Source organism: Spinacia oleracea, chromosome 3 (assembly GCF_020520425.1).
Source record: "Spinacia oleracea cultivar Varoflay chromosome 3, BTI_SOV_V1, whole genome shotgun sequence".
Classification (NCBI taxonomy): Eukaryota; Viridiplantae; Streptophyta; class Magnoliopsida; order Caryophyllales; family Amaranthaceae; genus Spinacia; species Spinacia oleracea.
In genome coordinates, this window is record NC_079489.1 from 33,423,241 (window position 1) to 33,436,637 (window position 13,397).

The window sequence follows — 13,397 nt, forward strand, 5'->3', positions numbered from 1 at the left end:
CTTTTGGTGCAAACCAAACCAGGCAGCTTTAAGGGTGTAACAAAGATGAGAACAGATGGTGTTATGGCATTAACTCTATTAGAATGAAGGTCGTGAAACTTCATCAAAATATTAGAGAAAAGGGGGGAAGTAACACTGGAAAACTTCAAAAACTGTTCTGCCATTCCAAGAATTGTTTCGCATAAGAAATTAAGAATGCATCATCATTCATCATAGATGATAATTTGAATAGACTTATGGAGACATGGAGTTGTGGACATTCGAATGATCTGCCTCTGATCTTTGTATGATAAAATCTATTATCGGATTGATTTACAGTCTTAAGAAAAAAAACTTAGAATACAAGATGAGAGACCATCATTTTCTATTTGGAAAAATGAATATTGAGGTGAAATCACCAAATCTTATTGTTGTATGTATTACATTTTCTATTTACATCAATATCATCATGTCCTCAAACTCCCTTTGCACTCGACCTACATCAAGTATCAGTTAATTTGAGCTTCAAGTCGAAGCACCAAGGATCTATATCCATCCACATTTTGAATTAAACATCAAATATCAGTTCATTTGAGCTTCAAGTTGAAGCAGCAAGGATGATCCATCCACATTTTGAGTTTACATCCAACGATTTGTTAATTTGATCGATGAACGTACAGGAGGAGGGGTTTTTGCATTCCTATTGTCAGTTGGACCTAGAAGAAGAAAGAAAATAATGTAAGAAACACTACTAGATCTTTGATTTCTGCAAATTACTCTTTAACATAAGATGTTTTCTACTTACGAGCATCAGTCGATGTGCCTCCTTCAAGAGAAGATCTTCTGTTTGAACCTGGTGGTGGAGGAATGCCTGTTAGTGACTGTCTCCTTAGAGTTCTTGCTTTAGTTGAAGGGGGTGATCTTGGTTCACGAGCAATGTCTTTCCCCTTCATTGACGATGATTCGACCACCTGTTGGCTCCTATAATATCACAACAAGCCTTGAGTTATAGCACAATAAACTAGAAGAGAAACAGAAATGATCAAGTAAAAAAGTAAGGTAAACCATTATATACCTTTTCTCAGAGCCATTGATCAACTTCCCAATAGTCCTAAGTGATCTTTTTATTTGAGATCCCTTCTTGTTTGTACTTTTTGCAATGCCCGGAGTGTGCATCTCATTAAGGTCAAGTTTCTGGCGTTCTGGAGTTTTTGGTGGTTGTAATGATGGAATTTTTGTTGCGCAATCTGTGAAAGTTGGTCCCTTTGTGTTAGCAGCAGGGGCAAGTTGTAATGATGGAAATTTTGTTGCACAATCAGTGAAAGTCGGCCCATTTGTATAAGCAGCAGGGGATGGTTGTACTGATGGAAATTCTGTTGCACAATCTGTGAAAGTGGGTCCATTTGTATAAGAAGCAGGAAACTCCATAATGCTAATATAGTCCTTTGAAGAGACGACATCAGCTGATCGCAACCCTTTCTTTGTACAATCCTTAGGACCTTCCAAGCTTAATCTTCGAGCACGAAGAGAAGTTTGTGGTGTTTTACTACTCTTTCTGATGTCAGCAATGGCCTTGGGATTCTCAATGCTCAGTCGGCGTGATCTTGGAGGAGTTAGCTTTTTAAGTGTGGCTTTCCCTTCAGAAGGTGATTTTGGATCCTTGAGCTTTTGTTTTTTCTCACTTCTGATGGTCATGGGATTTTCAATGCTCAACCTCCGAGATCTTGGGAAGGACCCTTGAAGCATTGGTTTCTCAAGTGGTGACTTGGGCTCTTTGCTTCTACTTGTTGTTGGATTAGAGAGTTTATCACTGGGATTGTCTGTTGTTATCTTTAGTTGCTTTAATGGTGATTTTTCTAGCCTCTCAGATTTCACACTTCCAGGATTCTCCATGCTCAGTCTTCTTGCTTTTATAGGACTTTTTTCGATTACTGATCTTGTTTTATCATATGGGGATCTCAGCTGCCTATTAGGCAGTGGACTTTTTGGGTCCTTGTCACCCAGTGCGCTCTTAAGGGTCTCAATCTACACAACAGAAAGAATGAGCAAGTCAAATGCCAATCCCATTTCTTCAATATCATAATTTTGAGAAACAAAGAGAACCTTCAAATTTACAGTTAACTGTATCGCTATAACAGTAACCGAAGATAGAAAGAAAATTGCTAGATGTTCCTAACTGTTGGGAATTTCACCACAAAATCTACACAGTTTAAGTTTAGATGGGCGAGGTACATGAATCTCTTGGACGAAAGCAGAAGACTTCAGTAGAAAATAAGACATAAACAACAAGCTTTTATACCTCTTGTTTCAGTTGTGTTACTTCTATGTTCTTTTTGTTTGACAGAACAGCTCCAAGCTCAATAGTTGAGACCTTCTGCGCAAACTTTAAGGTATTAACTGTCTCTGCAAAGTTATCTCCTTCTGGAATAACATGTGTGAACACCACTACCTTTGCATTTCCTCCTACGATTTTGTTGCAGTGTTAGAAATATAGCAAGTAGCCTATTGCAATAAGTTTGTGATAAAATCACAGATTTCAAATTAACATGTTCAAGTCTAAGAAAAGCAATTAAAGAAGTTACATAAATTGTACCTAAAGCATCTTGCAAAAGTGATGTAATTTTACTGCTTCCTTGTTGAATGTTGTAATTTTTCTGAGATAATGATGTTATGACATCCTCCAAGCACGATAGTGACGTGTCATCCTCTCCACTGGCAGCAAGATCGACCAAGTGGAGGCAACCGCGTAAAATGTTTCCAGATGTATCCTTGCCATGCACATGGATAGTCACGACACTACAAGAGATGCAAGAATATTTTCAATGCAATGCAATGCAAACCATACCAATATCTTTTGGAGATTGTACAAGTTTCAAACACATTATCAGCACAAGAAGAATCTTCAGTTTCCACTGACCTATGAAAAGGACTGCTTAAGTTGTTTATCTTCGAAGTATTGAGACAACTGTATTTTCTTTGTCCTGAGTTTACTAAACTGATAGCATCAACATTTGACTTCACAGAATGGAATGCAACATCTGGAAGACTTGATTCACCATCAGGTGCAGGAACTTCGGCCAGAAGGTCTTGTATTTCCTTGTTGCATATCACGACCATTTGAATACGTACATCATAATTTGTGTCTTTTCTCTTCTCAGCTATTTGGAAGAGATCTTTTAGAGCTAAAAAGTTGATGCCCATCTCCTTCTCTGAGATACCTGATGAACCATACTAAAAACAGGAAATACTAATCAACAAAAAGTTCTTAACAAAATAGTAGCAACTAGACTATAGCATTGTAACAAAAATGAGAAGCACTACCATGGTATGTGTCTTGCCGGATCCAGTTTCACCATAAGCCAAAATGCACACATTAAAGCCATCCATGACAGACCTGATCAACGGCTGAATTTCCTTAAACAGCTCATCTGTTGTTAGAAAAGGAAAATTCATCACAAGGAAATTATGACTAGTTAATTATTCAAAAATAAGCATCTGATTTATGTACAATTTTTTCATTTACACAACAGTACTGTGTTCACCTTGTGTAGCAGATGGGCCATACACCTGATTAAACTGGAAAACTTTTCTTCCATCAGGTCTTGGTTTTGATGGATCAACAATCACAAGTGATCCATCCTGCCCGACAAAATCTACCAAGTTCTTAGCATCCATATTGAGAATGGGTCTGATCCTGCAGTAAACTCTTACGTTTCCTGAAAATACATCAGGAAACAACAACTTAAGGCCTTCAAACTTCAAAAGGAAAAGCTAGAATTCTTCATGATAATACTGGATATATACACTGAATAAAATTCGACATCCAAGCTTATATGGGAAGTATTCAGGGAGGAACTCACCCTTCAAGTCTTGGGCCATGTTGTATAGCTTCCTGTTCTCTTGGACAACTTTTTGGTAACGAAGTGCAGGGGTAGACATCTCTTCAACAAGGCTTCCTGGAAAACCCAATCATCACGTATGCATTTTGGCACTTGGGCAAAGAGACAACAGAAATAAATGAACTCGAGTATCAGTTCTCACCTAAATGCATTAGATCATTCAACAGCTGAGATTGTAAGTATTCAAACTCTCCTTTTGTCTTGTGCCATAAGGCTTTAATATCCTGCAATGTGAAAAACAATCATACATTCGCCACAATAGGTTCCATCAAGTTTAACTATGGCTTAATGTGTCAAGAATGCTTACTGAAAGGTCCCTTTCTTGATTCCACAACAGACGCCAGTGATCCTTGCTAACTTTTCTGGTCTGAGTTCTGTGGCACTACAGTGGTTTTGAGGAAGTAGGGTTGGAAGGGATTAGTCAACACAGTTACAGAAATATGGCCCAGTAAATACTAGCTAGAAAATGGAAAACTCTAAAGGCCCGAGTGACTGTATTAAATGTTGCAGCTCCACTCACTTAGTGAACCTGAATGGAGGGATGATAAAAGATTTTATTGACATTATGAAAATGTAAAAGTGAACATTGAAAATACCTCAGGGTTATGTATTAAAGATGAGTTTTCTTTTAGTACAGATACTGAAGCGTGTGATCCGCCTGCTTCTTTTAAGCTATCTTGAGAACAAGATTTTAGCTGAAAATTGTAAGCAGAAATCAGTTTATACTTACAATAAATATTGTTAAGGTCCAAATACAGTAGGTAAGTAACACAAACCATTGGAAATTGATTGCTTAGTTTTTCCTCCAAACACCTTGACAAAATCTCATTAAAAAGTTGTACTGGATCCTGTCACAAAAGCACCACAAAGTGAGAGTACGATTTTTTTTTTTTTGGAGGGGGGGATGAGGCGAGGCAGGCTCTCTATACCTTGCTTCCGTTTTGAAGAGAAGTACGAAAATTTTCATTGATGTTCTCCTTTGAATCAACCATATGGGTTGTAAGTGCCTTGACAATGGAATCTACAAACCCAAAATTAAAAGGAAACGGAATAAGAGTGACAAATGAAATGAAAAAGGACAGGTAGTGTTTCACCCACAAATCAACTACAACCATGATGGTCTATATATTCTCATGATCAGAATGATTGTCATACTTGCAATTAGTCTCTAGTGGTGTTTACTGCAATAGAAGTTCTAACAAGAGCAATAATGTCAAGCATACATGTATTCATTAGAACTTGAATCTTAATTGCTAAAGTGGAGATTATATCTGGAAGATAGTGATAAGCTCATACTCCGTATTCATTAATTAGTTTCACCAATAAACTAATAAATAATATAGAAGCTGAAATATGTAAACTGATCTCCCTAATCTCTTGATAAGAAGAACTAGCCTAACTTTCATTTAATCTGAAATACTATTTAATGATCACTAAGGTCATATAGTATATGAATGCACTAGGAACAGAAACAGGGCGAAAAGAAACCTGTAATGGACTGTTTTTCATCCACAGCAGACAATCCAGACATGTCTAACCGCCTAGAAGGTTGAGAAGAAATTGCATTCAAAGGCCGAGAAAAGTTCTTGGCTGCAGATTGCAGAAGCGGAGATTTAATCGTTACATGCTTGTAAACTCCTTTTCCTCCACTCCACTCCTTCCACTCATAATAAGATTTAAGTGCTAGAATGCAATCAGCTATTCTAGCTGCTGATCCTGCCTCAAAATTCTCCTGAATCATTAAGAGCAAATTCAATATTTAATGCAATGAATTAAAGAAAATCGCAATCTTTTCTGATACAATTAGTACAACATCTAGACTTCATACAAATAGGGTTAGTGCCCTTACCAAATCAGAAGCTTCAAAGGCAGGAAGTTTCAATTCTTTGACCGCCATCAGAAAATTTCGAACATTCTCAAAGTACTGATAAGCAGGCAATGGTTTCGAATCCCATATTGCTGTTTCAGATGCCACAGGCTCGTTATTATCCACCACCTTTAAATCACCCCAAAACAATCCCACAAAATAATGTTAAAAATAAACCATATGACAAATTGACACGAAAATATACAAAGGAAATCAGACAATTACAATATGGAAAATATACAAAGGACATCAGACACGAAAACTCGAAAACAAGGGGGGAAATTGATTAATTGATACCTTGGGTATACATCCAGGTTGAATTTTGTTAATAACATTGCAGAGAATTATGCCATTCCTCAAGCAAGAAATGAACTGTCTATCTGATGGCTCACTGTGTATGCCAAGGGGACCCACAAAACATTCTAGCCAGTGAACTGCCTGATACCTCCTAAGTGCTGCATCATCACACATTTTTTCTCAATCTTCAAATTCTTAGTAAACCCAGAAAGAAAAAGAACAGTATAGAAAAAGGGGGGGAAGAAATAAAGAAACTCTACTATTTTTATTTTTAGGAATTTTTATTTCTGTCCAGAAGTGCATAATCTTTGAAAGTCTTAGCAACGTTAGGAAACAAATTTGATTGATTGTTTTTTTTTTTTTTTTTTTCTGTATAGAGAATCGCAAAGGGCGAGGGCAATAACGTGACGAGATTCAATATGGACAAAACCCACAAAATAACGACACAAATATGATTGATTGATTGTCAATTTCCTTCCATTTCTATCAAATGAATAAATCAAACAAATTCCAAGGGCACCAAAAAAGCAGATTTCTCCAAACTTTTCCAGCTAAGTGAGAAAATCAAAACAAGAGAGATTTAATTTTCTTCCATTTTATGTTGGAAGTTAGCATAATTACACAAAATCAATGAAGAATTGAAGATCATATTGGATTATCTACCAAATTAATTAATTCACTCATATTTCTTTCCATTTCAGGAGATAATCATGAAAAATACTTCCAAACAAACAATATTCCCAGAACTTAAAAATAATACCTAATTCTTCGGTTCTTCTTGAAGCTAAATGAAAATCATGTAACTCCCCACTTCTTCTAATTTCCGCCATTATTGCCCTGCAACTCCAAAAAATAAATTGATAGAGATATGAGTAAGAAAACTAGAAATTAGTGGAAGAAGCAATGCGTGTCGTAAATTGATGTATCAAGAACTCACATTTTCGTAATGAAGCCGTCAATTGTCTGTATATTTTCAGTAGAAAAAGGAAGAAATAGAGAGGAGGGAAAAATAAAAAACTTATGTCCGAGCCTAAAGAATTGAGTTTGTAATTTGATCCAACGGTCAGTTTTTGTTATTTGTGTTTTATCGGGTTATCCAAACCTGAGGCTTGGGAAGTTAACGTTATTCTTTCAGCTCCTTTTTTTGAATTCAAACTGTAGGGCCAAAGGGTTTATGCTGGGTTTTGTATTGGACTTCTTTCTTTCTTGGGCCTTTTTTAAGATTGGAGGGTTTAAGCGACTTTGAATCGGGCTGTTACATTGGGTTATCGAATCGGTTATAAACGGTTCTAGTCACGTTGAAATAGGATAAACTTGGGTTAATGGTTTTGTTCGGATAGTTTCAGATCGGTTCGGTTACATTTAAATTTTATGAAGACGGGTCATATATTGTTTCGGGTTCGAGTCGGTTTCGGTTTGGTTATCTCATATTTGGTTTGAACTGATTCGGGTTTAAAACGGTTTTGTAGCGGTTTGACTTGGTTTGGTCAATTTTTGTTCAGGTGTATGCATGTCGGAGCCATGTGCACTTTTTTTAGCCTGTTTACCAAAGGTACAGTTCATGTTCAGATCAGATAAGTCTTGGGTTTGGATCAAGTTTGGATCTGTGAGTCTCAGGTTCAGGTCAAGTTCGGATCAGACTCGAACTCGAGGCAATAGCTAGTAGCATCATGTCATATGTGAATGTGGTGGTTACTTGATTCAAGGAGAAGTTTATGATTCATATTATTGTGTAAACATTTTTACTAGGGCTATTGTCATTATTTTAATATATGCAAGCATGTGACGTGGATTGTTCTAGTGTATAATTCATGCTAAAGGAAGATTTATTTTGCATCCGTGTCATGTAATACTCCATGTAAAAGAATAGTAGGAAAAGAAACTGAAGTGGCAAGTTAGGGCTTCTTCCACTAAAGTAAAGGATGGTTTTAATTGCATGTGTCTCAAGGTATTCCATGTAAAAATGAATAGCAGACAAGGATACTTAGTGCAAGTAAGGGATTCATCCAATAAGTAAATGAAGGTCTAATAGGCAAGGTTAATTGGCAGGGTAAGCAATAAAAACTCTTGAAACATATATAGCTAGAGTGAACATATAGGGGAGGTCCTAGGCGCCACCCTTTGGACATTCGTTGCATGTGATTCAGGATGTTGTACCATTTATTATTATTTACGCTGGAATGCCATCACAAAATTGTGACATAGTTCATAGAATGGGTAGCTCCCGTGCTATAATCCCAAGTGGACACAAGGAGAAGGAACCCGATTCATTTCTTGATCCATTCAAGGAATTAATTTTATATTCCAAATAGTGGATAAGGAGAAGTTATTTTAGTAGTAAGTCAAAAGTCGAGAGTAGAGTCAAAAAGTAAAGTCAAGAAGTAAAGTCCAGAGTAATGTTTATTTGTTCAATGATGTCATGCATGTTGAATTGTCAAGCAAATAAGGTTGTTGGTGATCGACCAAAGTTAGTGTGTCAAGTTAAGCATGTTAGTTGCATTTGTATTTCATGTATGTACTCAACTTTGCTGATTTATGCTTTCTTGTTACTCTTGGTCATGGCCTATTCCTTATTGACCATGTGATGACCCATATTCACACTTGTGATTATGGTGAGCAGATAACAAGCGTCTTAAGTGAAGAAGCATTGTAGGTTGGCATTTCACATTCGGGATTGATTATTTTTGAGTGTGTTTTAAATGCTTCTAACGCTTTTGTTTTAACGCTTTTGTTTATTTAAGTTGAATTATTTAATGGTTTTAAATTATTTGGATGCAAGGTTTTGTGGGCCTTTAATAGTTCCAAGTTGTAGGACTTTAATTAGAAGTTTGACCTTTCAAAGTTAATTTTAGTAGTTAAGGTCCGCTGTAAAATTCTGGTAATAGCACTAACCATTTTCATGGTGGCAGTAATGCATTGGTAATTCTTTTTACTTATTCAAACAAATTTTTTTAGAAAATCAAGAAACTATTAGAGTGTTACAAGATTTCTTTCACTTCCCTGGCTAGAGGGCTTAACATCCACCAGCGTACAAAGACTTCCATAACTTCGTTGAGCGCTTTAAGGGCGTTCAGATCAGGTAAATGGGCCAGAAACATCGTACCTCTTCTTTTTGGAGACATTACTATTCCTGGTAGGAGTGTTCAGTTATTGCGGCGCCAGAATGAAGGATATGATTTGTTTCGGTTTGATTTCAAAACCTTTGGAGGGGGTTTCAAGCGAGATGGTCATGTTTGTAGATGAGAATCTCCGGGAAGTTGGGTATCGACGCTTCTCTGCAAACATAGTGGTAGAGAAGCTAATTGTTGGTGACTTCCTTTTCTAGGAGAAGAAGATCCAGATGGAGAGGTTGTAACAAAAGAATGAATTTGGCGTTCGGAATGGAGATGTTCATAAAGTATTAGAAGACGTACGGGGTTGGATGAGGGAAATTGTTGTCTTTCGACACTGATCGCCGAAGTCGAACATTGATCAGCTGTTGAGATCGCTTGACATTTGAACTTATTTGGTGGTGAGAGAGAGGGTTGGAGAGAGAGATTATGAGGGAGGGGAAGGGTGGAAGATGAATTATTTGGTTAGAGAGCGTTTTAGAGTTTTCTGAAGAAGCGATGAATTTGTAGGGTTTGGGGTTGCGATCTTTTTGGGGGAATAGAGCGATTGGCGAATAGGAGCCATTGGATGTTGAAAACAGGTGAAAGGTTGAATGAAAGTCACATGGGTCGTTTATTGAAGATTCAAGTGGGGTTGTTCATTGACCATCTTCAAAGGGATCACATGGTTCAAAACCGATTTTTTTTCCCTTTTTTGTGGTAAAACCCACAATTTGTTTCTTCTTCTTCCCCTTTCCCCTTTTTCCTTGACAAAGAAGATTTTTGTTGGATTGTGGGAGACAAGTTAATATTCTTATTAGAAATATAAGTTGACTTCTTGCTAGTAACATTGATACAAGGTTTGGACTTTCAATCTCTTCCTCGATTAACCTTGTGATCCAATAGTGGCATCCGCAACTAAGGTTGAGATTTCCCCTTCTTCATTGTTGTCGTCTTTGTTTAGCCTTTCCACTAGAACAATTAAGGTTTTGGGCCGGCAACATAACAACCAATGCTTTGACCAATAGAGCTTCATGCATTGCAATATTGCGGCGTGGTATCATAGATAAAAGATAGTTTGAAATATCCCAACCAGATTACATCCTTCCTCTATTTTGGTAAATCAATTAGAACTTGGACTCTTTCAAACCTCAACCATGTTTCACAAGATGCATGAAGCTCGCCACAAACCAAGGGCTATCAAAAAGCATTTTGTCTCTACCCGACCGCGATGGTGGGGTGATGTTGTAGAACCCTTTACTAGCTAAGCGCGAAGAATTGAACCTTTTGTTGAATTTTCCAAATCCTAAGGAGGGCTGATTTCAGGTATTCGATTGAGAATGATTTCCCCACTACTTTGATAATCAACAAAATCATATATTTGGAGGAAACGGAGGTGGATTCTTCAGCACCCAAGCTGATAAAGCACTGTGTTTTTGGATTGAAAACTAAGGGGGGGGGGGGGGGGGGGGGTGGAGTTTATTGGGAGATGATGGAAAGGAGGGAACGGGTGATGGGAAGAGAAGGGTAGGGATTGGTTTAGTGTTGGAGAGTGCTAGGTAGGAAAGCCTTGGTGCGGAGGGGTGCGCTACATTGAGTGAGGAGTAGTGGATGTCTTACTGAATCGTAGTCTGAGTGGTTTAATCAGGCGGGGGGGGGGGGGGGGGGGGTGGGTTCTCTCACTTTCTTTCTCTAACATTTTGTTACAGACAATTGATGCATATGTTGGTGTGAATCTAGGGTACCAACAAGTAATATTCCTTACGTTCTTGAATGTCAGTCCCTTTTGGAATCTAAGACTATCCAACATAAGCACATTTGTCACGCGAATCTAATACAATCTAACCTATGTGTTTAGGAGATGAGAATACTTAAGGGGTTTATTGGACATAAAAGGTTTATTCGGAAGTAAACAAGTGAAATATTTGGATATTTATAACGGCATAATGGGATAAATATTGGAAAAATAAGAAAAGCTCTGAAAAGGGACTAACAAAAAAACAATTCAAGGAAGAGGACTAACATTAAATAACAAGGGGAGTATAATATATAGAGATATAGATTAAAATCCTAAAATTAAAAATAAAAACCACATAAGTTTTTGGTATGAAGTGACCTAAGAAGCCACTAAACTATATTTAGAACTTCATTATTAAACCAACTACTAAAACTAGTCTTTAAGTGCATCAAAACAACAATTGGTGATAATCAACATCTAGATCTTTGGTTTTTCGATTCGCTTTTCCATAGTCCATGTGTCGTCGCCTTGTAAAACAATCGAGTTGATCTATTCTATGTCATCCTCAAGCTCGACTTGTTTCCCCGCAATGCGATCTTGATCATCACACATTAAGCGCATTCTTTTCAAAGAGTTCGATTCAGAACTGCAAGATGGGTTCAACTTTTGTTTAAGCTCCTCCAACTGTAAACAAACATACATTTTGTACAATACTATGTCAATTTTATGTTATCCAAAAGCTTATTAAATTTTCAAAACTTGCTTTGTTTTTGACGCACTTACTTCTTCACGTAATGCTTCATTTTCTTTAGTTATTCTGTCTTCCTGGAAAAGAAAAAGTTACAAAAGTATTATTTAATATCATTTCATATAGGTATTACAATTTACAAGTAGTAGGGTTCTTTGGTAAGACATGGTTATGTTATCTTAGATTACCCGCTGTTTAGATTTCTCAATCTCCTTCTTTAGTAAGAACTCCTACATCATCATACACAAGTCACATGTTAATCACTTATAACGTATACATACTACTCCCCCCGCTTTTTGTGATTACTATCATTTACTGTACACTCTTATTTCGAGGAGTGGTGATTGGGTGTAAGAAAAATGTGGAAAAAAAAAGACTTATAAATTAATGGGTAATATGGAGTAGTGGGTAAAATAGGAGAGAGATGGTGAAAAGAAGTAAGATGTTAAAAGATAATTGCCAAAAATAGAATAAAATAGAAGTGTAAGAACAAAAAAGAACACCTGTTTTTTGAAAAAAAAACCTGGAGGGAGTAGTACATTATATTTCATTACTTCGTACTAGATAGTAATTTATTTATTAATAGAAAGATACTACGTATATATTTTATTTTTGTAATAATTTTGTAAAGTTTGTGTCAAATTAGTAAAGGTTCGCACCTTCATGTTTTGTATGGACAAGATGCTTGCATTCAATATTTTCTCCATGATGTGGAGTTCATGGTGACTTAAAATTTCAAGTCTCTTTCCCATTAGCTGTCTACATAAATCAATTAAATTAATAAATTAGTAATGTCAAATATTTATGCAAAGTAAAAGTACATTATATGATGTTACAAAAGGACCATCGATAATAGTTATTGTGACTATGTTATGAAGTATAGTACTTACTGACTTAATGAGGATAGGGTTTCCATTGCAGTCAACTCATCATCTGGATTATACTGTTTAAATAATGTTAACCAACCAATTAATTAATTAGGATAAAGAGAAAACTTACTAGTATTATTTGATCAAATTTACATAAAACATAATTCAACCATTAAAATTACTTGTACCATCTGAATCTGAAGATCGGTAGCACTTGGAGAATTTGATGGACCGGCATCGGTAGAACTAGCGACAACATTCCTATATTTATTTAAAATGTTTTCCATTGTGCTGCGAATTAAACCACAAAACATTCAGTACTAGCTTAATTAAGGGGTAGCACGCATTTTATCTTGAAATATTACTTGTGTTTAACTTGGTACTAAGAAATTAAGTTTATCTTACAATTTTGGTCATTGTCTTAGAAATTAAGATAAATAGTTTCTTAGAGTATTTATTTTCCTCATTTTCATGATTCTTTTTTATTCATTCTATATGTCAATTATGATTTTATGCTTTATATTTGCTTTTCTAAACATATTTGACTTTGTATCATAAATGTGTGGAAGTGTAACCCGTGCATAGTTTCGTAGTACTTCGTATATGTTATGTTCATGACTGTGTTTCTCATCTAACCATCTAATTTCATCGAAAACACAAAATTGTAGATAATATAGGGAAAAGTAGCTATATTGTCATACAGACACCCCCAAACTACATTTTCTTGCTAGTATGCGACATTTTGTACGTATCAGTATATATACATGGTTTTCAAGCGTTTATAAAAAAACCCACATTAATTATATTGAAAAAAGCATATACGGGATAGTAAAAACTACATACACATAAATCTATCGAAAATAGGCAAATAATATCCTCAAAAAGAAGAAAATCAATTTTCTTTTGGAAAG

The 13,397-nt window shown here is 36.2% G+C and overlaps 2 protein-coding genes across 2 annotated transcripts; both read right to left on the bottom strand.

Annotated features, from left to right (window-relative positions):
- Window positions 1–259: 259 nt before the first annotated feature.
- On the bottom strand, window positions 260–7,131 carry LOC110779311 (kinesin-like protein KIN-14L). Its single transcript, XM_056840102.1, has 19 exons — window positions 6,980–7,131; window positions 6,803–6,879; window positions 6,043–6,200; window positions 5,728–5,874; window positions 5,367–5,610; window positions 4,808–4,899; window positions 4,655–4,726; window positions 4,475–4,573; window positions 4,186–4,260; window positions 4,021–4,102; window positions 3,840–3,935; window positions 3,522–3,695; window positions 3,301–3,407; window positions 2,897–3,210; window positions 2,573–2,775; window positions 2,279–2,442; window positions 1,055–2,004; window positions 785–960; window positions 260–695 (listed from the first exon to the last, which is right to left on the bottom strand). Coding segments are annotated over exons 1-19 (3,309 nt in total). The 5' UTR covers window positions 6,982–7,131; the 3' UTR covers window positions 260–618.
- Window positions 7,132–11,418: 4,287 nt separating this feature from the next.
- Window positions 11,419–12,773, bottom strand: LOC110778888 (agamous-like MADS-box protein AGL15). The gene is made up of 6 exons (XM_021983432.2): window positions 12,669–12,773; window positions 12,508–12,560; window positions 12,277–12,376; window positions 11,806–11,847; window positions 11,653–11,694; window positions 11,419–11,553 (listed from the first exon to the last, which is right to left on the bottom strand). Exons 1-6 carry the CDS (start codon window positions 12,771–12,773, stop codon window positions 11,419–11,421), a joined length of 477 nt encoding a protein of 158 aa, XP_021839124.1.
- Window positions 12,774–13,397: the final 624 nt, after the last annotated feature.